Source organism: Schistocerca serialis, chromosome 7, assembly GCF_023864345.2.
Source record: "Schistocerca serialis cubense isolate TAMUIC-IGC-003099 chromosome 7, iqSchSeri2.2, whole genome shotgun sequence".
Lineage (NCBI taxonomy): Eukaryota > Metazoa > Arthropoda > Insecta > Orthoptera > Acrididae > Schistocerca > Schistocerca serialis.
Window position 1 is genome coordinate 298,664,115 of NC_064644.1, and position 26,896 is coordinate 298,691,010.

Here is a 26,896-nt window from a genome sequence, read left to right on the forward strand (position 1 = left end):
CCTTGTTTTGCTTTTGTTGATGTTCATCTTATACCCTCCTTTCAAGACACTGTCCATTCCGTTCAACTGCTCTTCCAAGTCCTTTGCTGTCTCTGACAGAATTACAATATCATCGGCGAACCTCAAAGTTTTTATTTCTTCTCTGTGGATTTTAATACCTGCTCCAAATTTTTCTTTTGTTTCCTTTACTGCTTGCTCAATATACAGATTGAACAACATCGGGGAGAGGCTACAACTCTGTTTCACTCACTTCCCAACCACTGCTTCCCTTTGATGTCCCTCGACTCTTATAACTGCCATCTGCTTTCTGTACAAATTGTAAATAGCTTTTCGCTCCCTGTATTTTACCCCTGCCACCTTCAGAATTTGAAAGAGAGTATTCCAGTCAACATTGTCAAAAGCTTTCTCTAAGTCTACAAATGCTAGGAACATAGGTTTGCCAGTCCTTAATCTAGCTTCTAAGATAAGTCGTAGGGTCAGTATTGACTCACGTGTTCCAATATTTCTACGGAATCCAAACTGATCTTCCCCGGGGTTGGCTTCTACTAATTTTTCCATTCATCTATAAAGAATTCATGTTAGTATTTTGCAGCTGCGACTTATTAAAGTGATAGTTTGGTAATTTTCACATCTGTCAACACCTGCGTTCTTTGGGATTGGTATTATTATATTCTTCTTGAAGTCTGAGGGTATTTCGCCTGTCTCATGCATCTTGCTCACCAGATGGTAGAGTTTTGTCAGGACTGGCTCTCCCAAGGCTGTCAGTAGTGCTAATGGAATGTTGTCTACTCCCGGTGCCTTGTTTCGACTCAGATCTTTCAGTGCTCTGTCAAACTCTTCACATAGTATCATATCTCCCATTTCATCTTCATCTACATCCTCTTCCATTTCCATAATATTGTCCTCAAGAACATTGCCCTTATATAGACCCTTATATACTCCTTCCACCTTTCTGCTTTCCCTTCTTTGCTTAGAACTGGGCTTCCATCTGAGCTCTTGATATCTGTACAAGTGGTTCTCTTTTCTCCAAAGGTCTCTTTAATTTTCCTGTAGGCAGTATCTATCTCACTGCTAGTGAGATAAGCCTCTACATCCTTACATTTGTCCTCTAGCCATCCCTGCTTAGCCATTTTGCACTTCCTGTCGATCTCATTTTTGAGATGTTTGTATTCCTTTTTGGCTGCTTCATTTACTGCATTTTGATATTTTCTCCTTTCATCAATTAAATTCAATATTTCTTCTGTTACCCAAGGATTTCTACTAGCCCTCGTCTTTTTACCTACTTGATCCTCTGCTGACTTCACCACTTCATCCCTCAAAGCTACCCATTCTTCTTCTACTGTATTTCTTTCCCCCATTCTTGTCAATTGTTCCCTTATGCTCTCCCTGAAACTCTGTACAACCTCTGGTTTAGTCAGTTTATCCAGGTCCCATCTCCTTAAATTCCCACCTTTTTGCAGTTTCTTCAGTTTTAATCTACAGTTCATAACCAATAGATTGTGGTCAGAGTCCACATCTGCCCCTGGAAATGTCTTACAATTTAAAACCTGGTTCCTAAATCTCTGTCTTACCATTATATAATCTGTCTGAAACCTGTCAGTATCTCCGGCTTCTTCCATGTGTACAACCTCCTTTTATGATTCTTGAACCAAGTGTTAGCTATGATTAGGTTGTGCTCTGTGCAAAATTCTACCAGGCGGCTTCCTCTTTTGTTTCTTACCCCCAATACATATTCACCTACTACATTTCCTTCTCTCCCTTTTCCTACTGACAAATCCCAGTCACCCATGACTAATAAATTTTCATCTCCCTTCACTATCTGAATAATTTCTTTTATTTCATCATACATTTCTTCAATTTCTTCGTAATCTGCAGAGCTACTTGGCATATAAACTTGTACTACTGTGGTAGGTGTGGGCTTCATATCTATTTTGGCCACAATAATGCATTCACTATGCTGTTTGTAGTAGCTTACCTGCATTCCTATTTTCCTATTCATTATTAAACCTACTCCTGCATTACCCCTATTAGATTTTGTGTTTATAACCCTGTAGTCACCTGACCAGAAGTCTTGTTCCTCTTGCCACAAAAATTCACTAATTCCCACTATATCTAACTTTAACCTATCCATTTCCCTTTTTAAATTTTCTAACCTACCTGCCCGATTAATGGATCTGACATTCCACGCTCCGATCTGTAGAAGGCCAGCTTTCTTTCTCTTGATAACGACATCCTCTCCCCACCCGGAGATGCGAATGGGGGACTATTTTACCTCTGGAATGTTTTACCCAAGAGGACGCCATCATCATTTAACCATACAGTAAAGCTGCATGCTCTCGGGAAAAATTATGGCCATAGTTTCCCCTTGCTTTCAGCCGTTATATTCAGATATATGTTGTAATATCAGATACATGTTGTAATATTTTGATGATGATGTATCACTCAGAAATGTCTGACATTTTGTGGTCTTTCATCTTCATACTTGATAATGACTATAAAGCTAAGTTGTGATAATGCAGAATAAATGGATATTAAAACCTACAGTCAAATGGTGGAAATTCCAATGAAGGCCCCAACCAAGAAAAAAATCGTTAACAGCAGTTCTGTTCATCCGCAAGATGTATGGCAAAACCTAAGAATGTAATTAATTTAATTAATTAATTAATTTATTTATTGTTTGTGTGATGCAGTTGTGCCTATGTAAGGTGATGAAACTGATTTGTGTAGGCTTTTTCATGAATACCTCTTCAGTAGCACACCACTCTGTAGACGTTCACATATTCCTATGACCACTGGCACATTATGATAATGAACTGATGCTGTTCCTGTTGTGAACTCACCGAAACAATTATAAATTTATCTCTACAGCTGCCATATTATCAGCGATTGAATTCTCAAATTAATACATTACAGCCAAATGAATTTTGGTTATATTTACACAAATCTAATTAATATCACCAAATACCAAACATAGATAAGACAGTTTTTCACAAATTTTTGCAAGCATAGTGTTTAAACATTATACGCTTCCATTCTTTGATATGCTGCTAGCACTAGTCACGCAAAAAACAAATCATTAAAATACTAAACTTTTATATACATGCAAATAGAGAAAAGTAGATGATTACATTTCCTTATAATGTACTGATAGGGTAGTTAGAGGAGAACTGATCCATGTAAGGAAGAATAGAATCGCACAGCTGAGGAGGCATTACTTGGCATGAAATGCTTTCACTAAAAAGCAGTGAACACCCTACCTACTCAGGATTCACACTTACATTGACCCTCTTGCAGTGTAAAATGCCCCCTTTAAACGTGTGAGAGGAGGGAAACATTTTAATTACCAATGGCACTGAGTGAGAATACAATATACAGTTTTTATAGTTCTATCTATAAACGGATAGTGGTAATAATGAGTTCTCAATCATACCATTGGAGCAACATAATAATTTGGGCCTCCACCATTCACAAACACAAAGATGATCGAAAACTAGAAAATTTTATCACAGTTAATATAAGTTCACCTAATAACTTAGCTGATCCATATGATGAGATACTCAGCTTTCATATCCTCAGGGGTTGTTGCTTAAGAAACTCAGAGTTTGAGGTTGCTGATGTACTAATTCTTAAATTAGTACCATCTTTCTGGTTTTTATTGTGACTGATTAATATATACATTGATGGTAGATACGTTTTATCACCTGACAGCCTCCGAAAGAGTCTCACACGAACAACTTCTGAAAGACAATAATGCAGACTGTCTGATTTTTTCTTACTACAACTTCCTTACTGACTTCACACTGCTGTGCTCTGCCTGTGTGGCTCATGCGTGACTTACTCTTATACAAAACTAAACAGCTGAATGCATTGTTAAATGTAATATTTATAAAATAACTATTAAGTCATTAGATGATTTCAGTTACTTATATTAAAAAACATGCCTTGTATGTTCTGATATGCAATTTGGAAGAGTTTACTTAATTTCATATTTGCATTTTAGTTAATTAAAAACAAACTAATTTGAATAAGATATTTTTATTGGTGTTTTGGATAGCTGTAAAGTAGAGCTATCATTTTAAATGACTATAATGAACAAACATTGTGGCTTTTCAGGAATAGGGGAGAAGTAAGTTTTCAAGAATATGTGGGCAACATGGCTACGCAGTTCATACCATGAAATTTCAGAGTTGGATTATTAACAAATGGCTTACTCCCCGTAGTTGCTAATATAAATTGGATAACATATTAATGTGTGATTTAATCTGAAATAGTAAACTCATTTGCACTAATTTTTTAAAGGGCAATTTATTACTGGTATTGGGTAAAGACGTAACAGTATCAAGTCCAGAAAGTTAAAAATTCAAGCTAAAATGATCTCTTCAGAGAATGTTGACATGATGGAATTTAAGATAGGAACGGGAAGGTTGTACCATTTCAGTACTCCCCAAAGAGGTTTTACTAACCAAAGGTTAGTAAAACACTATTCTATGATTCTGAAGGTGGAATGTAGACAACTTGGAAAAATATTTACAATCCTTTTCCCAAAGGTAAACTGTAAAATATAGGTGTAAATACCAAAAATAGTGAGATACAGGTGGTCTGAAGTACCAAAAACATTAAATTATATAAGAGAAATCATGGGTCATATGTGTTACAACCAAAATGTGCAAAATTATCAAGTTATAGCATTAATAGTGCGTAACACTTTAGAGACAAACAATTTGAAATATTAGAGTTTACAGGGGCATGAGGCTTTAATTACAACAAAACATCCTAAAAGCATATTTGAGATTCTGCTAAAGTGAGAACCAAAACAAAATCTAAAACATGTAACATAGGATTCCTGTCTAATACAAGATCCATTTTTATATTCATCTTGGAATTTCATTTTCTGCATAAGTTATTTCTTCCGGTGGGATCTCCACCCTCTACAGTCCAATGTGGCACTTCAAGTAACACTGTCTTTTCAGTACCTGAAACAACACGAAGTGTAAGTTTCCATTGTAATAGATGACATCACATACAATAAACAAAAGTTTCTGAGTTGTGATAGGCACAACAAAAAGATTCGCACAATTATAGCTTTTGGCCATTAAGGCCTTTGTCAGCAGTAGACACACACACACACACACACACACACACACACACACACACACACACACACACATGCAAACGCAACTTGCACACACGTCTGCAGTCTCAGAGAACTGAAACCACACTGTGAGCAGCAGCACCAGTGCATGATGGGAGTGGCGACTGGGTGGGGGTAAGGTGGAGGCTGGGGCGGGGAGGGGGAGGGGGAGGGATAGTACGGTGGGAGTGGTGGACAGTGAAGTATTGCAGTTTAGACAGAGGGCAGGAGAGAAGGTGCACAGGGGGAAGGGGGTAAGTAAGAGAAAGGAGAGAAATAAAAAGAAATTAAAAGACTGGGTGTGGTGGTGAAATGACGGCTGTGTAGTGCTGGAATGGGAACAGGGAGGGGGCTGGATGGGTGAGGACAGTGACTAACAAAGGTTAAGGCCAGGAGGGTTACGGGAACATAGGGTGCATTGCAGGGAAAGTTCCCACTTGCGCAGTTCGGAAAAGCTGCTGTTGGTGGGAAGGATCCATATGGCACAGGCTGTGAAGCAGTCATTGAGACAAAGGATATCATGTTTGGCAGTGTGTTCAGCAACAGGGTGGTCCACTTGTTTTTTGGCCACAGTTTGTCAGTGGCCATTCATGCAAACAGACAGCTTATTGGTTGTCATGCCTACATAGAATGCAGCACAGTGGTTGCAGCTTAGCTTGTAGACCACATGACTGGTTTCACAGGTAGCCCTGCCTTTGATGGGATAGGCGATGTTAGTGACCAGAGTGGAGTAGATGGTAGTAGCAGGATGTATGGGACAGGTATTGCATCTAAGTCTATTACAGGAATATGAGCCATGAGGTAAGGGACTGGGAGCAGGGGTTGTGTAAGGATGGACAGGTATATTGTGTAGCTTCAGTGGATGGTGGAATACCACAGTAGGAGGAGAGGGAAGGATAGTGGGCAGGACATTTCTCATTTCAAAGCACAACAAAAGGTAATCGAAACCCTGGCGGAGAATGTAATTCAGTTGCTCCAGTTGCGGATGGTACTGAGGTACCTGAGGTACAGGGGGAATGCTCCTCTGTAGCCGGACTATGGGACTTCGGAAGGTGGTGGGAAAATGGAAAGATAAGGCAAGGGAGATTTGTTTTTGTACAAGGATGGGAGGATAATTACAGTCAGCGAAGGCTTCATTGAGACCCTCGGTATATTTTGAGAGGGACTGCTCATCACTGAAGATGTGACAACCACGGGTAGCTAGGCTGTATGGAAGGGACTTCTTGGCATGGAATGGGTGGCAGCTGTCGAAGTGGAGGTATTGCTGGTGGTTAGTAGGTTTGATATGGACAGAGGTACTGATGTAGCCATCTCTGAGGTGGAGGTCAACATCTAGGAAGGTGGCTTATTGGGTTGAGTAGGACCAGGTGAATCAAATGGGAGAGAAGTCATCAATGATCTGGAGGAATGTGAATAAGGTGTCCTCACATTCAATCCAGATAGCAAAGATTCATCAATGAATCTGAACCAGGTGAGGGGTTTAGTATTTTGGGTTTTTAGGAAGGATTCCTCCAGATGGCCCATGAATGGGTTAGCATAGGATGGTGCCATGCGGGTGCCCATAGCCGTACTGCAGATTTGTTTGTAGGTAATGCCTTTAGAGGAGAAGTAATTGTGGGTGAGGATGTAGTTGGTCATGGAGACTAGGAAGGAGGTTGTTGGTTTGGAATCAATAGGGAATATGGAAAGATAGCATTTGATAGCAGTAAGGCCACGGGCATTAGGCATGTTAGTGTTCAGGGAGGTAGCATCAATAGTGATGAGCAGGGCACCATGTGGTAATGGGACAGGAACTGTGGAGAGTCGATTGTGGAAATGGTTGGTATCTTTTATATAAGACTATAAGATGATAGGTTCCTGGAATAGGTTGAAGGTGTTGGTCTATGAGAGCAGAGATTCTCTCGGGGGTCGAGAGGGGGGGGGGGGGGGAGGGGGGGGAGGGGAAGGGGCACAGTAACCGGCCACAATGAGTCTTCCTGGGTGGTTGGGTTTATGGACATTGGGAAGCATGTAGAAGGTGGGAGTGCGGGGGGTGGTAGGGGTAAGTAGAGAGATGGACTCTGGGGAGAGGTTCTGGGATGGGCCTAAGGATTTGAGTAGTGACTGGAGATCCTGCTGGATTACTGGGATGGGATCACTGTGGCATTGTTTGTAGATGGAAGTAGCTGACAGCTGACAGAGTCCTTCTGCCACGTAATCCTTGCGGTACAAAACAACAGTGGTGGAGCCTTTGTCTACAGGTAGGGTTATAAGGTTGGGATCATTGTTGATGCAGGTTCCACATTACTGCCGCTGATATAATTAAGCCTATACCTTAAAACTGATCGCTCTCACTGTGTTAGTCCCTGTATTTTTGCATGTTATCTTCCGCACTTTTCCAGTGCCCCTCGATCTTACATCTCTACCTACGAACCCCTCCCCACCCCCCACACTTTCTCCATTCTATCCCTGTTTGCACCACTAAATTCGCCTCATCCAGTCACATGTGCCATCACCTTCTCTACATTTATCTGCCCTCAAACCTGCTACCCACAGTAATATACATATATTTATTTATGATTAGCTATTCTCTACTTTGACCCTTGTGACTTCTCACCAATTTTAGAGAGTTTTCGTCTTCTGCTATCGCCGTCTTCCTCAGATTTCATCTCGTTTTTTCCCCTTGTGCATCCATTTTGTCCTTTTCGTATTTTTCACACGTATTTGGGTTTATTTTTGCATAATTTTTCGGACGTAATTCTACTTTCTTACGTAATTTTTCTCATTTTTTGCACCACCATAGATCCTTGCTCCTTCCGTCTACATCAATACAGAAAAGTTTCCTTATCCCTAGCCAGGTCCCAGTCCCACATACTGTTCCTGCGTTGTTGCTTGGCTCATGAAATCCCCCCTAATGGCCTCACCATCAAATTACCCAACTCTGGTTGCCACCCCTCCTTCCACAATGACCTCCACCTGTTCAGATTCTGCCAATCCTTAGCCCTCACCAACATAGTCCTGCAAAACCATATCAACCAAGCCCAATCCTCCTTGCAGTACCTTCTCTCCATCCACAAAATTCTCGTGCTATGTAATCCCAAATTTCTGGTACCCATAACACACATTGAAACTCTTGCCCTGCAGGAACTTGAGCAACATGCTTAATGCCACCTCAAGAACCTCTCCATCCTGCTCACTTCCTATTCCCGCCTCGGATACCACTGTCCACCATTTCTACGGCAACCTCCAAACTCCCCCTAAACCCCATCTTGCAGACCTACTACACTTACCCCACTCTCCAAAACTCCCTCCCACCACAACACAGAGCACAGAACCCAGAACCTAAACAGACCCGCAACACAGTTATGAACCTTTCCTCCAGAAGCCTTAGTCCCATAGAAATATCAGTCCTTTCCAGTCCTCACCTTCTGCCCCAATCCCAAATTCAGCCATGCAGGACTAATTAAAGACCTTGTCTCCTTCTCCCAGCCCCTACAGTGGAAACACTTTTTCGCCACCAACGTGACCAATCAGACTCAACCAAAAACCAATATTGAACCTTGCCTAACCACCCCCTGTTCACTTTCCAGAATTTCTTAATGTCAAACCCTGCCTCACCATCATTCCCCAAATCCCTCAACATGCAAACTAACCTTACATCTGCAGAAAGAACTGCAGTTCGCCATCTAAAAACTGATCCTGACCTTATAATCCTACCTGTAGACAATGGCTGCAGCACCGTTGTTTTGAACCACAAGGATTACATGGTAGAAGGACTCTGTCAGCTGTCAGATATTGCCACCTACAAACCATGCCCCAATAATCCCATTCCAGTAATCCAGCAGGATCTCCAGTCACTACTCAAATCATTAGGCCCATCCCAGAACCTCTCCCAGAGTCCATGTTTCTTCTTACCCCTACCACCCCCCGCACTCCCACCTTCTATATCTTCCTAAAGTCCATAACCCCAACCACCCAGGATGCCTCATTGTGGTCAGTTACTGTGCCCCCACTGAGAGAATCTCTGCTCCCGTAGACCAACACCTTCAACCTATTACCTGGAATCTATCCTCTTACATAAAAGATACCAACCATTTCCTAAACTGACTCTCCACAGTTCCTGTCTCTTTACCACACGGTGCCCTGCTCGTCACTATTGATGCTACCTCCCTGAACACTAACATTCCTAATGCCCGTGGCCTTACTACTATCAAATGCTATTTTTCCAGATGCCCTATGGATTCCAAACCAACAACCTCCTTCCTAGTGTCCATGACCAACTATATCCTCACCCACAATTACTTCTCCTTTGAAGGCATTACCTGAAACAAATCTGCAGTACGGCTATGGGCACCCGCATGGCACCATCCTATGCTAACCTATTCAAGGGCCATCTAGAGGAATCCTTCCTAAAAATCCAAAATACTAAACCCCTCACCTGGTTCAGATTCACTGATGAATCTTTGCTATCTGGATTGAATGTGAGGACACCTCATTCACATTCCTCCAAATCATTGATGACTTCTCCCCCATTTGCTTCACCTGGTCCTACTCAAACCAACAAGCTAGCTTCCTAGATGTTGACCCTCACCTCAGAGATGGCTACATCAATACCTCCATCCTTATCAAACCTCCTAACCACCAGCAATACCTCCACTTCGACAGCTGCCACCCATTCCATGCCAAGAAGTCCCTTCTGTACAGCCCAGCCACCCGTGGTCGTCACATCTGCAGTGATGAGTAATCCCTCTCAAAATATAGCAAGGGTCTCACTGAAGCCTTCACTGACCATAATTATCCTCCCATCCTTGTACAAAAACAAATCTCCCGTGCCTTATCTTTCCATTCTCCCACCACCTTCCAAAGTCCCAAAGTCCGTCTACCAAGGAGCATTCCCCTCGTACCTCAGGTACCTCAGTACCATCCGGGACTGGAGCAACTGAATTACATTCTCCGCCAGGGTTGCAATTACCTTTCGTCATGCCCTGAAATGAGAAATGTCATGCCCACTATCCTTCCCTCCCCTCCTACTGTGGTATTCCACCATCCGCTGAAGCTACACAATATACCCGTCCATCCTTACACAAACTGAAATGCATAAATGTTTGATGGTCTTATCTATAACAACCTGCTTCCAAACTTTCGATATAAGTTGAGTCCCACTGTCAAATAGGATTGCTTTTGGATTACCCACACTAGTGAAGTAATCATTGACAAAACATTGAATATATCTGTGGCTAACAGCTTTCTTCATTGGATTCAGCTTAACTAATTTAGTGAACAAATCTACATCTACAAACACATAAGAGTAACCCTCTCTTGAACAAGAAAGTTGACCATAGAAGCTGACTCCAATGAGCCCAGACTTAACTTTAGGAATAATGCTATGTAGGAATCCTTTATGACTTTGAATCGTCACCTTTACCCATTGACATCTATCACAAGTTGCAATGTAAGACTTCACTTCCCTAGAGATGTTACTTAAATAAACATTTTCCTGCAACTTCTGGGTGCACTTCACAGTGCTACAATGTCCAAAACTTTCATGTACAAGCTCAATAAACAAATCAATGCGATGTTCAGGCCAGCATAATTTCCAATTATCTGAATCAGATCTATGTCTTCTAAACAGAATTCCCACAGGTACCTGATAGTATTGTACAACTTTCCCATACCCCTTTTTTCCAAGTAAGCTCTTTACCAACTTAAGGTCTTCGCCCTGATTTTCATGTCTTCTCAGTTGTCCACATATCTTAACTATTGGTTTTTTGCCTTTTACACTTTTGATAAACATGATTCTGAAATTTTTATCATCCTGTATCCTGACCTTTTTCTGCTCATTCCCTATTGCCAATGTAGATGGGGCATCTGCAACATAGTTCTGCTTACTCTTAACATGTAAAATAGTATAATCAAACTTTTTTGAGAACAAGACCCAATGTGTCGTCCTGTTATGAAAAGTTTACATACCTGCAAATAGCATAAAGCTTTATGATCATAAAAACAATGACCTTATGTCCAGCAAAATTTGAATCCCCACACAATGGCAAGTCTTCCTTTTTCTGTTACTGTATAGCTTCTCTTGTGTTTTGACAAACTATGGCTTGCAAACCTGATTGCACACTGCTCCTTCTGTCCATCTACGTCTTTTTGCTGGAATAAATAAGCACCTAAGCCATAGTCACTACCATCAGTCATAAGGCAAAATGGTAAAGTAATATCAGGTCTATGTAAAATTTGACTGTTTCAAAGTTGTTTTTAATCTCATCAAAAGCTAACTGGCAATCAGTTGACCATCCCAATATTGTGTTTTCCCTTAAAATATGATATAAACTAAGTTCATTTAAAGCTTGAGTCCTAACATATTTGCATAGACCAAAATATGACCTTAATTCCTTCTTATTTCTAGGTTTAGGAAATTTAACAATAGCTTTAATTTCATCAGGATCAGGTAATATTCCTTCTTCACAAATAGTTTGTCCCAAAAAGTTCAGTTCTTACACCAATATTTATATTTAGCTAACTTAAGTTTCATGCTCTCTCCCTGAAATTATTAGCTACCTCTTTGATTGTACTGTGTTGAAGTGAAGTGTTTATATTAATCTCTCTGCTGTGTACTATATCTGTCTTTGGTCGGTGTCATAAAATAAAATACATGTGTCTTGTTATAGCAACTATGTTGAGTGTATGCTTTATGTTGTGGCCTTTAGTTCTTTCTTGAAGTTTCTGCAATAGGCACTCTGGTTTCTTCTGTGGTAGCAGAGCTTGGTTTGTGTTTGTGTTTCACATTTGGACAATTTTTTTTTTTAATATGGCCAAGTCCACCACAACCGAACCATATTGACATGCTCGTTCCAGGTTTTGCTTGTTATGTCATCGGCATAAATTATCAGTTTTGAACATATTTCACTACTCAGCACAAGATTTAAGATTCTAATAAACTCTGCTGCAGATATATTTAAACCAAAAGATACTACACAGTACTGATAGCCTTTACTAGAGAATAAGAAAGCAGTATATATCCAAGATTCTGATTCTGATGTTGTCTGGTTGAAACCTGAGGTCAAATCTAGGCATGAAAAATACTTGACACCATAAAACTTATTGAGTAATTCTTCCAGTGACTCAAGGTGCTCAGTTTCTTTTTCCAAAAATTTATTGAGATGATGAGAATCAATCACTAGCCTGACCCCACCAAAGGGTTGTTGTATTGGCTAGTAATCCTTTCAATAATCCACCACTTAAGCATCTTCTGCGGCTCTGTCTCCACTACCTGTCTTTTGCAAACAGGAACTGAATACAGTTTTATAAGAAAAAGGCTGGTGCTCTTTAAGCCTTAACTTACATGCGTAGTTCTTAACTCTATCTGGTTTCGCAGTAAATATCTCCTTATAGGATCTCAATACTTCTTTCAGTTCTGACTTGCCATCTCCAGTAAGCTTGTCTGCTTCATTTACCTTGTCAGCAACAAGTTGATCAAAATCCCCATCAGTTGTATCATTACTTGACAAATCATCATTAACTATACAGCATCTTTCTACCTCAATGTTAAACCATACATTTATTACCAGATGCATCATCAGCTTTAACCCAGTATAAATAGAAAAATATGTATTGGCATTAGAAAAATTTACTTTAAACTTTACCCAGTCAAATGTTACATCATTTTTCAATGTCCAACTCCCATTATAGGAAATTCAATGGACTCAGAACTCTGCGTAACTCTGTCCCTTAATTTTTCAGAAATAATAGAAGTTGCACTACATGTGTCAATCTAACAATCACCATGTCAATTGCCAACTGTGATTTTGGTGTATGGACTACCACATAAATCCTGCTATTTGTTAACATTAGTTTCTCTAACCAAATCATCCTCTATATCTTCAAAATATAAATCTTTCTGCAAGTGATTCTCATTGTCATTAAATAGCTGTATAGGTCAAAGTAGTACTTGTGCGCTTGTGCCATGAATGACTTCTAATGCATGATTGGACTTACAAACTGGACTTGAATAGGTGTATCCATTAGAGATGAAAGTAAAATCTGACTGAGAATGATCAATAAACTGACTATCTGAATTGAAATCGGACCCATCCTTACCAACATCACTGAAATGTTCAATAAACCTCTTATTCACCTCAAAATACTGTGTTCTAATGTACTGGCATTCACACAAAATATCACTAATGTCGACTGGAAAAAGTTCACTCTCTTGAGCTTCACCACTAGCCCGGTCATGATCAATAACTTCAATGTAAACCACACATTCTAGCTCTCCTAAATTATGTGTATCAGCTCCAACCACTAAATCTTTAGTGTTGATACCATGCACCTGGGTTTGACACACTTCTACCACAACTGACTCAGGATAAGTTTGCCCCTCCTCATGACAATTAGCCCAAAAGTCTCCCACTCGAGGTACATTAAAATACCAGTACCAACGTAAACACTATCAACATCTACATCTTCCACAGAACATTCAGAGATACACAGTTCTACTAAAACAGCTTCTTCAAGTTCATAAGGAGCCACAGTACATTTCTTGCCACTATACATCTGTTTAATTATTACATCCCAAAACTTACTTTCAAAATAAGTTGCTTCAACAGAATTTGATTCCTATTTTAAGAATTACAAAAAGATTTTAACTAAAGTCATAAAAGAAGCAAAAAGAATGGCAAATAGTTCCTTCATAGCAAATGCACAAAATAAAATTAAAGCCATATGGGAGATTGTAAGGCATGAAACAGGAGTAAAACGGAGAGAATACCATAATATCAAACTGAATGAAAACACTTCTGTAATATTTGATCCCCAGCAGATAGCAAATAATTTTAACTCATATTTCTCTGAGGCAGCTGAGATTCTGGTGAAGCAAAACTTTCAAAATGCTGTCATTGCAAATCAGATTAAAACTATCCCTAGTAACAAGTCTCTCTTCCTATACCCAATAGACAAACAGGAAATGCTAAAAACAATAGGGGAGCTAAAATCAAAATTTTCCTCTGGTACTGACAACATACCAGACCATATCATTAAAAAATTTGCACCCTTAGTAGTTAAGCCCATGGTAGACATATGCAATAGTCCACTTTCTCAGGGAATCTTCCCAGAAAGGCTAAAAATAGCTAAAGTGAAGCCATTGTTCAAAAAGGGTGAAAAAACAGATATAACAAATTATAGGCCAGTCTCTCTACTATCTGTTTTTTCTAAAATAATTGAAAAAATCTTTTATAAAAGACTTGTAGATTTCATTGAAAAAAATAAACTTTTCTCAGCTACACAGCATGGTTTCCGAAAATGTAAATCCACTGAGACAGCTATTATCAATTTCTTAAATGAATCTTTAAATGCATTAGATAAAAAAGAACACGTAGCAGCAATATTCCTAGATCTTTCAAAAGCATTTGACATCATTAACCATAGTCTATTGCCTATGAATGGGTAAAGTCATGTCTACAAAACAGACACCAAATAGTTGAAGTCTTGTAGAAAGAAGGAAAAAATTTAACTTCCTATCAATCAGAAAAACAGTGTGTTAAATACGGAGTGCCGCAGGGTTCCGTACTGGGACCAATCCTGTTCTTGCTGTTTGTAAATGACCTGGAACCATCCAGCCCTAAGTATAAGTACATTAAATATGCCGATAATACAAATATACTTATCAAAGGAAAGACCCCATAAGAGCTCCAAAACGAAATAAAAAAGAGCACTACACATGTATCAGAATGGTTCGCAATGAACAACTTAATAATAAACACACATAAAACAAACACTACGCATCTACACACAGTGCAGAATAAATAGCCTTTAACTGCAACCGTAGAACTGTTAGGCAAAAGACTTGAAATTGTAAATAGCACCAAATTTTTGGGAGTTTGGATCCAAGATGACCTAAGATGGCAGAAACACACACAACACCTATGTAGTAAATTAAATACCATTTGTTACAGTATAAAAGTTCTTGCTGGATGCACATCTATGCAAGCAATAAAAAATGTGTACTATGCCCAAGCAGAATCACTACTAAGATATGGTTTAATTTGCTGGGGAAATTCACCACCCAGCAAAAGCTGTTTTATTGCACAAAAAAGAATTATAAGAGCAATGGAAGGCTCAGCACCTTGATCTTCATGCAAACCCTCATTTAAAAAACTTCATATTCTTCCATTACCATGCCTATATATCCTAGAAACAATAATGTTTATAAGGAAAATTGTAGATGAAAATAGCAAGATTCCTCCAAAAAACCAAAAGTATCCATTCATACAACACAAGAAATAACCAAGATATACATATGCAGTTTTCACATACAACACTAAAACAAAAAGGACCCTTGCAAGCAGGAAAAAACCTGTATAACAAACTAAATTAATTAAGGCAATAACTGGCATGCATAAATTCAAAACTGCAGTGAGTGACTACTTGCTACAGAATTGCTACTATAGTGTTGATGAATTTTTATCTACAATGTAAATATGTGAAAAATTTAGTTTATATAATTAAAGCCAAAATAAGAAACGTGTACATGTAGATTTATCAGTGTATTATATGTGGCCTATTACATATATGTGTGTGTCTGTATAATCAAGGCCAAAAGTATGAAATGTGTGCGTGTAAAATTTATTTGTGTATTTGTGAAATGTTATTCCCATATGTTATATTGCTATATACTGAAAACCATATGACAGTTTTTTCTGTTACACTTTATTGCAAATTATTTGACTTGTCCTATATTATTATGTACCCCTGTACAGTGTATGATTCACTGGACAATAAATATACAATACAATACAATATTGCCTGGTCATGAAAATACTTTACCCCCTGCACCTGACAGGCACCAGGTGAAGGTTTTAAAAGTTTTCTGCTTCTGGTTACTGTGGTTTCTGTTCTGGTCATTACCACTATCATTCCTGTTACTGCTATTATTAATGTTATTAAAAGTATTATGGTTTCTCCTTTTACCGTTCTGTCTGTTTTGCTGGTTGTGTTGAGATGACCTCCCATTGTAATTTTTGTTTCTGTTGTAATGTGAGTTATTAACCCTGACCTCTTCCTCAAAAGCTTTGTCAAGTTTATCAACATGTTTAAAAAAATCTGTAATGAATCATTGGGACTGCAAGCAAGGCCCCAATGAGCTTTCATTGGTAGATGTCTTTTCAAGACATCCATAAGAATAAGATCATCAAAAGGTTTGTCTATGTGAGCAAGATTATGTAACTGTTTCTCATAAAATTCTTGCAATCAAGAGATTACCTGGTCTGTACCTACTACTGTTCAAAAATGCTGTCTTGATGCCTGCTTGTTTATTTCTGGACCAGAATTTTCCAATAACATCTGTTCAAATTCATTAAATGTTATGTTTGGCTTTATGTTATGAGTAGCACATGACAATGCTTCACCATCAAGGAAATGTTTGGCTAGTTTATGTTTTGCAGAATCAGGCACATTCGGAGGAAAATTATCTTTACATTGCCATAGGAAGTCCACTGTGTGTATTTTAAAATCCCCAGGGAAGTATTTAAGACATAAATTGTCACAAAATTGTACAAGATTTGTAGATATGTCATTTTTGTTTCAACATCACTTAGTTGGATGTTAAACTGATCTAAATTTTCAGACAAAGACACAATATTATTGTTAACACTGGTACTATGGTTATGAACCTGATCATTATTTAATTTTAATTTCTGTTTAATGAATTCACTTTCCTGCTCTATATATTCAAGCATGATTTTGAATTCAGTTTCTTCTACCTAATTCAGCGTGAATAACATGTTCAATGTTCACATGCAATAGTATGTAATCAACCTAATCATTTACTGTTTGAATTTCAAGGGCAGTCGACTCAAGTAATTGACTAAGTTTTTAAAGGGAGTTTGCCACTTGTTCCTGTGTAGCATGAGTTTATCTCCTCGTCCTAACCGTGGCCTCCAGATTACTCTTTTTTTAGGTCACTGTTTTGACTTGTAAGTCCATTCTTTCAATCATTATTATGACTAGTAAGCTTGTGTTCCAAGAGTTGAGACTGACTTGTAAGCTTGTGATCCAAGAGTTGAGATATTCTGTCTAATAAACCTGAAGGCTATTCACTTGGAGAAAATCCTAAGAAGTGTGATGCCTTGGATGACTGTTGCAGGTTCGGTGTTGATGACTGGTGACACTGAGTATATGAAACCTCTCCAGTTGTATCAAGATTTTCTGTTCTTGCCATATTTGAAGATAATATTGGGTAAAAAATATGAAAAATAAACCTACCTAACCAGATTATCGTCACATTCAAATTCACAATAATCCTGCCTATTAAGTCACACGACAAAAGAAAGTTGGAAAACTGATAGCTGAGGAGAAGAAATGCAAATTTAAAAATTGTACTCATCTCAAATGTGATCCAATGATCAGTTTCCACAATACACTTTCTGTCTCGTCCCAACTGTTGTCCAATAATCAACTGTCACCTGTCACAATTAGACTCTGAAATTGAGTGCAAAAATTAGTACTAAAATGTAGACTTTCACGGCCGGAAATATCATGTCCATTATAATTATCCGGGCTGTTATGCCGTGGTTGGTTGATGAATTCTGTGTCGATTCCCAACATTGGGAATTATCCATTATAATTATCCGGGCTATTATGCCGTGGTCGGTTGATGAATTCTGTGTCGATTCCCAACGTTGGGAATCGACACAGAATTCATCAACTGAACACGGCATAACAGCCCTGATAATTATAATGGACATGAAAAATTAGTACACAGACTTACATCTATCCCAGCTCAGTGGCACCATATTAAAATGCAACCCTTAAATGTGTGAGAGTAGGAAAGCATTTTAATTACCACTGACACTGAGTGATAATAAAATGTACAGTTTTTATAACTCTATATATAAATGGACAGTGGTAACAGTGAATTCTCAATCACACCATTGGAGCAACTTAATAGTTTGGGCCTCCACCATTCACAAGTCAAATACGATTGAAAACTAGAAAATTTCAATCACAGTTAATGGAAGTTCACATAATAACTTCGCTGCTCCATATGGTGAGATACTCAACTTTCATATCCTTGGGGGTTGTTGCTTCAGAAAACCCGAGTTTGAGGTTGCTAATGTACTAATTTTTAAATAAAACATAGAGTATATCACCTTTCTTGTTTTGTATTTTGTTGTTATGGTCTTCAGCCCAGAGACTGGTTTGATGCAATCCTCCATACTACTCTATCCTGCGCAAGCTTCTTCATCTCCAACTACTGCAGCCTACATTCTTTGGAATCTGCTTAGTGTATTCATCTCTTGGTCTCCCTCTACAGTTTTTACTCTCCATGCTGCCCTCCAGTACTAAATTGGTGATCCCTTGATGCCCCAGAACATGTCCTACCAACTGATCCCGTCTTCTAGTCAAGTTGTGTCACAAATTCCTCTTCTCCCCAATTTTATTCAGTAGATGCTTATTAGTTAAGTGATCTACCCATCTAATCTTCAGCATTCTTCTGTAGCACCACATTTCGAAAGCTTCTATTCTCTTGTCATCTAAATAGTTATCATCCATGTTTCACTTCCATGCACTCTATACAAATACTTTCAGAAATGACTTTGTGACACTTAAATCTATACTCAATGTTAACAAATTTCTCTTCTTCAGAAACGCTTTCCTTGCCATTGCCAGTCTACATTTTATATCCTTTCTACGTCGACAATCATCAGTTATTTTGCTCTCCAAATAGCAAAAGTCATCTACTACTTTATGTGTCTCATTTCCTAATCTAATTCCCTCACTATCACCTGATTTAATTTGACTACATTCCATTATCATCGTTTTGCTTTTGTTGATGTTCATCTCATGTCATCGTTTCAAGACACTGTCCATTCAGTTCAACTGCTCCTCCAGGTCCTTTGCTGCCTCTGTCAGAATTAAAATGTCATCGGCAAACTCCAGATTTTTTTTCGGATTTCAATTCCTACTCCAAATTTTTGTTTGTTTTCTTTACTGCTTTCTCAATATACAGATTGAATAACATTGGGGACAGGCTAAAACTCTATCTCACTCCCTTCCCAACCACTGCTTCCCTTTCATGCATCTCAACTCTTATAACTACCATCTGGTTTCTGTACAAATTGTAAATAGCCTTTCGCTCCCTGTTTTTGACCCCTGCCACCTTCAGAATTTGAAAGAGAGTATTCCAATCAACATTGTCAAAAGCCTTCTCCAAGTCTACAAATGCTAGAAACGTAGCTTTGCTCTTCCTTAATCTGTCTTCTAAGATAAGTCATAGGGTCAATATTGCCTCACATTTGTACGGAGTCCAAACTGATCCTCCCTGAGGTCAGCTTCTACCAGTTTTTCTGTAAACAATTCATGTTAGTATTTTGCAGCCATGACTCATTAAACTGATAGTTCATTAATTTTCACATCTGTCAACACCTGCTTTCTTTCAGAATGGAATTATTATATTCTTCTTGAAGTCTGAGGGTATTTTACCTGTCTCATACATCTTGCTCACTGAATGGTAGAGTTTGGTCTGGGCTGACTCTCCCAAGGCTATCAGTAGTTCTAATGGAATGTTGTCTACTCCCGGGACCTTATTTCAACTTAGGTCTTTCAGCACTCTGTTAAATTTTTCACACAGTATCATATCCCCCATTTCATCTTCATCTACGTCCTCTTCCATTTCCACAATATTGCCCTCAAGTACACCACCCTTGTATAGATCCCCTGTATACTCCTTCCACATTTCTGCTTTCCCTTCAATTCTTAGAACTGGTTTTCCATCTGAGCTCTTGATATCTGTACAAGTGGTTTTCTTTTCTCCAAAGGTCTCTTTAATTTTCCTGTAAGCTGTATCTATCTTAACCCTAGTGATATATGCCTCTACATCCTTACATTTGTCCTCTAGTCATCCCACTTAGCCATTTTGCACTTCCTGTCAATCCCATTTTTGAGATGTTTGTATTCATTTCTGCCTACTTAATTTACTGCATTTTTATATTTTTTCCTTTCATCAATTAAGTTCATTATCTCTTCTGTCACAGATGCAAAAAAATAACGTGAATTATTTACAGGCGATTGGAAAAACTGGTGGAAGCCGACCTTGGGGAAGATCATTTTGGATCTACAACATCTGGTTGTTTCAGTTTATCCAGGCTCCATCTCCTTAAATTCCCACCATTTTGCAGTTTCTTCATTTTTAATCTACAGTTCATAACCAATAGATTGTGGTCAGTCCACATCTGCCCTTGGAAATGTCTTACAGTTTAAAGCCTGGTTCCTAAATCTGTCTTATTATGTAATCTATTTGAAACCTTCCAATGTGGTGGTCTAGGAATTTGTAAAAGTTTATGAACCCATTTTATACATCTGTATCAGGAAAGTCCTATTTATGAGTATAAGCACCACAAATTATGTAAAAATCTTAGCTATTGGCTGAGTCTATCAAGTCAAAAAACTGAGCTTTCTGGCTTTTAAACTGATCCTTTTCCAATTGAGAATGCCAGACAGAAAACAATAAAAAAAGGAAAGATAAATTATTTGTGTGGAGAAATATGCTGTCATACACTCCACAAGGAAAGAAAGAAGAACCAAAGCAAAAATGGAATATTATGTCTTGGTTTTAATTACAGTATATTAAAACTTTTGTTGTTTCATCTGAATTTGTAAAAATTCACTTGCCAATTAACATAAAGTAAATTTTCAGATCATAAATTCATTTCTTATCAAAAATAAACTGTCTCTGCAATATTGCCCTAACATCAAATTCATTTTCTTAATATAAAATTAAATATGAATGCAGCATACTACAATTTGTTAATAATCTGTTACTTGTTAATACCGCACTTCAGGAAAGAGTTTGACAGTAAAATTATTAGTCTGTTCGTTAGCTAAGTTAGTATCTTGTAGATTATCTCATGACACAAAACAAAATAAGTACATTTTTATACATAAATTCTGATAAAACCATAATAGTCTTCACACATTGCGTGTTATTACTTTTGTATTTTAATATATTTTCATCAAGGGAGTTAACAATGTCTATTAATTTCACTCAGTTACTAATGGAATCTTATGTGTAACTGTTCATTACATCTGTTTTTATTTTTTAATAAATTTAGAAAGTTTTAATTCTTCAGATATCTTTAACATTTGGTAATATTGCTTTTATTTGACACTCAAGGTTCATGTTGGTGAAAATGATGACCTTGGTGTCATCAGATATGACCAGAAGGTGGGCTTCATTGTGGAAAATGCCCAGGTGATGCACAATGGATTCTATAGTTGCTGCGTACATCCTGGTGGCATCTGCAGTGAAGACGAATGTCCTCATATATATTCTCTTGAAGTGCTAAGTATGTAGTGAACTCTTGAGTGTTGATATTGTTTTTAATGGTTGCAATTCTATTAAGATATAGAAATTTGTGTTTTATATTCTGTATAACATGGGTTCCCTAAGTTTGGTAGTTGTAACAGCATTAATACATTTAAACCTGCAGATAATTTCTCTTTGTCTCATCAGAATCATATAGGAGATCCAAAATGAGCAATAAGCAGTTAGTGCCCAAATGACATTCTTCTTATGAAATATGAGGGACTTTATTTTGTAGTAATGCTATACACTCTTTTAAACTGAGTCTTCTCTATTTGGGGTGTGCAATGCACAATTTTGTGGCTGTAGTTTAGCCAAAAGCACAGTATGTCATTGTCAGTTGAGGATTGAGAATGGATATGATACTTCACCAGAGCTCCATTAAAAAAGAAAAGGTGCAGAGCCACAGCAGACTGTGAACAATGGAATACAAAGTGTTAAAATTTTCATACCTTTTTAGTATATGTGAAATGGGTTATTTACTGATGAAAGCATGTAACCAACTTAAAACTGTGCAGAAAACAGTGGCAATTAAAATGAATGCACCGACTTGCAGCTGTAGGCATTTGAGAATTACAAAAGACCAATCTTTGTCACAGAAATAGATGCTGCTGTTGTATGACTTACCATTTTCCTACTTTTATTTCCCAGTGTTACTAAAAATGTCAGTGTATTTGTTTGTATACTACTGTGTCGATGAATTAGTTATTATAGCCTCAACATATCCTGTTGTTGTGGTCTTCAGTCCTGAGACTGGTTTGATGCAGCTCTCCATGCAAACAATACATATCCCATAGGATAGTTAATGGATATCAGTTTCTATGTTTGAAAAATTTTTTACAGAATAATGTCATAACACACTGTTGACACAACCACCATAACAAATCTAAAACAGTACCAAAGCTGTCAGATTTTTGGTAATTTGGACTGTTTATAATTGTCAAAGATGTTGTAAGGAAAATGATTACAGTTAATATTGTGTACCATGTAGTTCAACAGTCTGAGATTACTACTTGTGCCCTAAAAAGGAAAAACATTTTTTTATTGGGGATATTTTCTTAAGGAGGCTAAAACAACTTAGCTCAAAGGAGGAAAAACAAATGTTTCAGAGTGGAAACAATAAATCTGTGTTATTTAAGCCATTGTCAAATTTTAATTAGCCTCTGCTGCAAATTGTCTTTGTTGTGTAAATAGTGGACGAGGGGGTTGTATTTGATACTACTGGCCCCTGTTGTTAGGCACAGTTAATAACACTGCATAAAGCCCTTCAATAGTCTGCAGCTGTAACATTTTCTGTGAAACTCTGTCTCTGATGTTGGATCTCCTATATCTTCCAAAATGACAGAAATTATTCTTCTATCACTTTATCACACGGTTTGTCTCCTTCATTGAGGACTTATCCTCTCACTCAGTTGTCTCACACAGTAGAATTCGTTTCACACTCACAATGTTGATGCCTTTATTTTTAATATCTGTGATTGTTGTTTTGACTTTTCCACATGCTGAAACAGTCCTTCTTACTTCTTCACGTCTCTCTTGAAGCAATTTCTCTTTAGTCTCATTGGACTCCCTATTGATTTCATTCATAAGTGACTTATATTACTATGTTCCCATCTTCACCTGAAAATTGTTATGTTTCCTTCTTTCTTCAATCACTTGAGGTATATCTCCTGCCAGATAAGGTTCCTTCATTTAATTTCTACTAACTGTATGTAAAATATGGGAAAAGCAACCACTCATCTACAATGTTTTGATGTATGGAACAAAGAAACACACAACAGAAGATAGTATTCACTCTAGCCTTTGTGCACGAGTTCTTTTTCTAGCAATAGCACTTACATCCACACAGACACTAACACAATCACACAAACACCCAAATGCACTCTCCTGTGGCCAAGGAAAGACTAATTATTTTCTTGTAACTGTATTTGTCTGCCTAACTTCTGCCCATTTTAGGGACATTTATTCCTCTACTTCTGAACTGGTTACTGTGGAATTCCTTATCACTGTGTCTGTAGGTGCAGGAAATTTCAAACACAATTCTTTTTTCTTCATTAGTTCCGTATCCCACTTCTTCTAACTTTGATTCTTTCTGATGACCACCAGTGAAAATCTCATGGATGGGGTCTGCCAATAGGTGGCGCTAGTTGGGAATATGCGTTGGCTGGGAGGCAGGCTGAAATAATCAGTGCATTTACAGTAAGCATTGTGTCTGGATGATGCAGTGGTTAATGCAACTGCCTAGTAAGCAGGAGATTCTGGGTTCAAATCCCAATCCGGCACACATTTTCAATCATTGTTGATTCTGTATAAAGTCCCTATGCAGCTGACATCAATAGTCCCTTCTTTTCCCTTTCTTTCCTTGCTCCCTCCTCCACTTTCCATTTATATAATATTTGTAGTAAGTGACTCTTTGCCCTACCTTCCTACATATAAAAAATTCTACATTTTTTTCATATTTTATGGAGATTACCCAAAATTTGGTTGGCTAGAAACTACCTCTTCTTTCTGCTCCATGTCACTGACCCCTACCATGTTTTTTCTCATGGTCTCCTCCTTGACAGTTGGATGGGGAACAAACCTGAAGTTTCTGCGAATGGAGAGATTATCATGACATTTCATCAGTTACTGATAATGTTTCCACTGGATACAAATTTCCTTCAATGTGATGGTTTTCTTGCCTTCTGAATCCTCATACCATAGACTGTAGTGTACACCTTATACCATAGACTGTTATCACTTTTTCATTTTGTGCTGTTTCACATGCCAAGGGCAAGAATGTATCTCGTAACTCCCATCTTCTCCTCTACGCTCTTTAACAAGGCTGTAGGCAGGTTGAGTCTTTGTTCACCATTGCTGATGATTGTTATTGGTGATCGAGACAGTGATAGGGATCAAACTGGAGATGTACCAGAGGTAAAAAATTATTTTTAATATATCAGTACATCAAAAAGATTGATTCGTATTTGAACTGAATGGAATGACAAGCTGTGAATGGAATGATGAGTTCTGAATGACATAGTATTTAAATTTGTTGTCCAAAAAGTGTCCCACTGCTGATTTACACGCTTTTTGTTTAACAGATTTGCTTCATTTTAAAGCAGTAATTGTCAATTTCACTGCTTTTAAAATAAAGAAAACTATAAAACTCATTTTCTAAATTGTACCTGTATTTGCAATTGATATCAGAGAAAACAGTATACAAAAAATAATGGTGTGGACAATGTTTGATAAAATCAAAAAATCATTCTGTCGTCTTATGAGGGTCTTTCAGTAAATATTGCCGTAATGTTTTTACAGCTGTTAAGATGTACACGAAAAGTCCTTTTATACACCTCAAATTTGATGTATCTTCTGCATGTTTATGAAGTTTTGAATAATTCCAGCAGATGTTAGAGCCATAGTAAGCCATCAAAAATGGCTCCATCCAAGGCACCAGTTGCAAGGAATATGCTGTAATTGAATTCTGGGTTGCAGAAAAGGAAACTGTTTTGAACGTCCCTAAAAATTTGTGTTCAGTGTGCAGTTGACAGGAGTACTGTTGGGAGATGGGTAAAGAGAGGTAAAGTGCCAATATGTGGAGGAAATGAGCTCTACAATGGGACTCATTTTGACACACTGTCATAACCACTGCTACCAACATGGTGAATGTCTGGATGCCATTATTCATGGAGACCAGCATGTAAGAACTAGGCAAGTTGGCTCTGCAACTTTTGATGAGCATTGGAGGTGTGTGCTGTGTTGAAGACTCTTTGATATTCAAAAGTGTACTCAGGATTGGTTTCACAAACTCATTACAGACCACAAGATTAAAAGAAAAGGCATTTCATTTGAACTGTTCAAATAGTTTGAAGCCAATGGAGAGCCTTTCCTGTCATGGGTCATTATAAATGTGAAAACGTGGGTGCATAACTTCAAGCTGGAAACATGTCCCATGTTCACCCATCATGAAGAAATTCGAGGCAGCTCCCTCTGCTGGTAAAGTCATGATGACAGTATTTTGGGACAGTATGGTGTCATTCTCATGGATTTGTTGCCAAGAGGGTCATTCATTAATTATCCAGGGCCTGTGTGAAGACTAAACAAATGAGTGAACTATTTCCGACTTGTTTTGTCTGATGAGAATTGAAAAGAAATCTTCCTCCAACCCAACACCCTCATGCAATTCTCAGGTCATGGGAACACATCACCAAATTTGGTTGGAAATCATTACCTCATCCACCCTATAGCCCAAACCTGGTGTCCTTGGACTTCCATCATTTTCAGTCACTTAAGGATTCTCTACATGGAATCAGCATTGAAGATGATGATGATGATGATGATGATGATGATGATGATGATGAGCATAGCACATGCAATGAAAACATGGCTACAACCAAAGACAAGAGCTATTACCAACAGAGAATACATGCTCTTTCACAACACTAGCGTAAGGCCTTAGAATATGGATAAGAAATGTTGATAGATATTGTTACCAAGTTTAATTCTTAATAACAAATGTGTCCTGAGAAAAAAAACTATTGAACATTATTTATTGAATGACCCTGGTATCATGCAGAATGTGGAATTCAAATGTGTTCTCCCATCCAGACTTACTGTCCCCACCCACTCACCTCAAATCATCACTGGTATTACATATGAGGTCTGTTCAAAAAATTTCAGAACTTTTCTACGCATATGATTTACAGCTGCACATGGTCTCCTCCAAAATACTCTCCTCCACAACTGATATGCCACTCCCAGCACCATTTCCACTTCCAGAAGCAATCTCAGTACTTCTCTTGCTGGATCGTATGAAGCGCAGTCTGTGAATTTTCTTTTATCTCATCTGTCATTGCAAATCTTCGTACTTTCAGTGGGGTTTTCAACTTTGTAAGTAAAAGGAAAGTCCATGGGAGTCAGGTCTGGAGAATACACAGGGTGAAGCAGCACAGTGATTCCTTTTTTTGAGCAATAGCCATGCATGACTCCTGAGCCATGAGACGAACTTGTCAGCAACTTGATGGATTCCAAGATGCTGTGTCAAGATTTTATGACATGATCCAACTGAAATAATACATTCTTCTGCACTCTCTCGGACAGTTTGTCTTCAATTGGCATGGACAATTTTGTTGGAATTCCTGACATGAGCATCACCAGCAGAAGTTGAAGGACACCCTGAACAAGGGTCATCTTTAAGTTCCATCTGGCCATTTTTAAACCATGTGAACCATTTGTAACATGAAGTATGGCCTAGAAATTCATCACCATAGGCTTCCTGCATCATCTGGTGTGTCTCTGTAAAGATTTTTTTTCAGTTTCTTGCAAAATTTAATGCAGACACATTGCTCCTCTAACTCTGCTGTCTCAAAATTCGCATACTGTTTTTCAGATCCATGGCAATGCGTGACCTCATGCATCAGTTAGAATCCAGCTAGAACTTCAGT

The 26,896-nt window shown here is 38.1% G+C and overlaps 1 protein-coding gene across 6 annotated transcripts in view; it reads left to right on the forward strand.

Annotated features, from left to right (window-relative positions):
- The window catches only part of LOC126412521 (vascular endothelial growth factor receptor kdr-like), an 864,770-nt gene that overhangs the window by 424,802 nt on the left and 413,072 nt on the right, over window positions 1-26,896 (forward strand). For 3 of the 6 annotated variants that reach the window (XM_050082152.1, XM_050082153.1, XM_050082150.1), the window contains exon 5: window positions 21,282-21,453. The exons of the other annotated variants lie outside the window; for them this stretch is intronic. In XM_050082152.1, coding sequence (XP_049938109.1) covers window positions 21,282-21,453 — 172 coding nt within the window. The remainder of the gene's footprint in view (window positions 1-21,281; window positions 21,454-26,896) is intronic. 6 annotated transcript variants of the gene reach the window in all.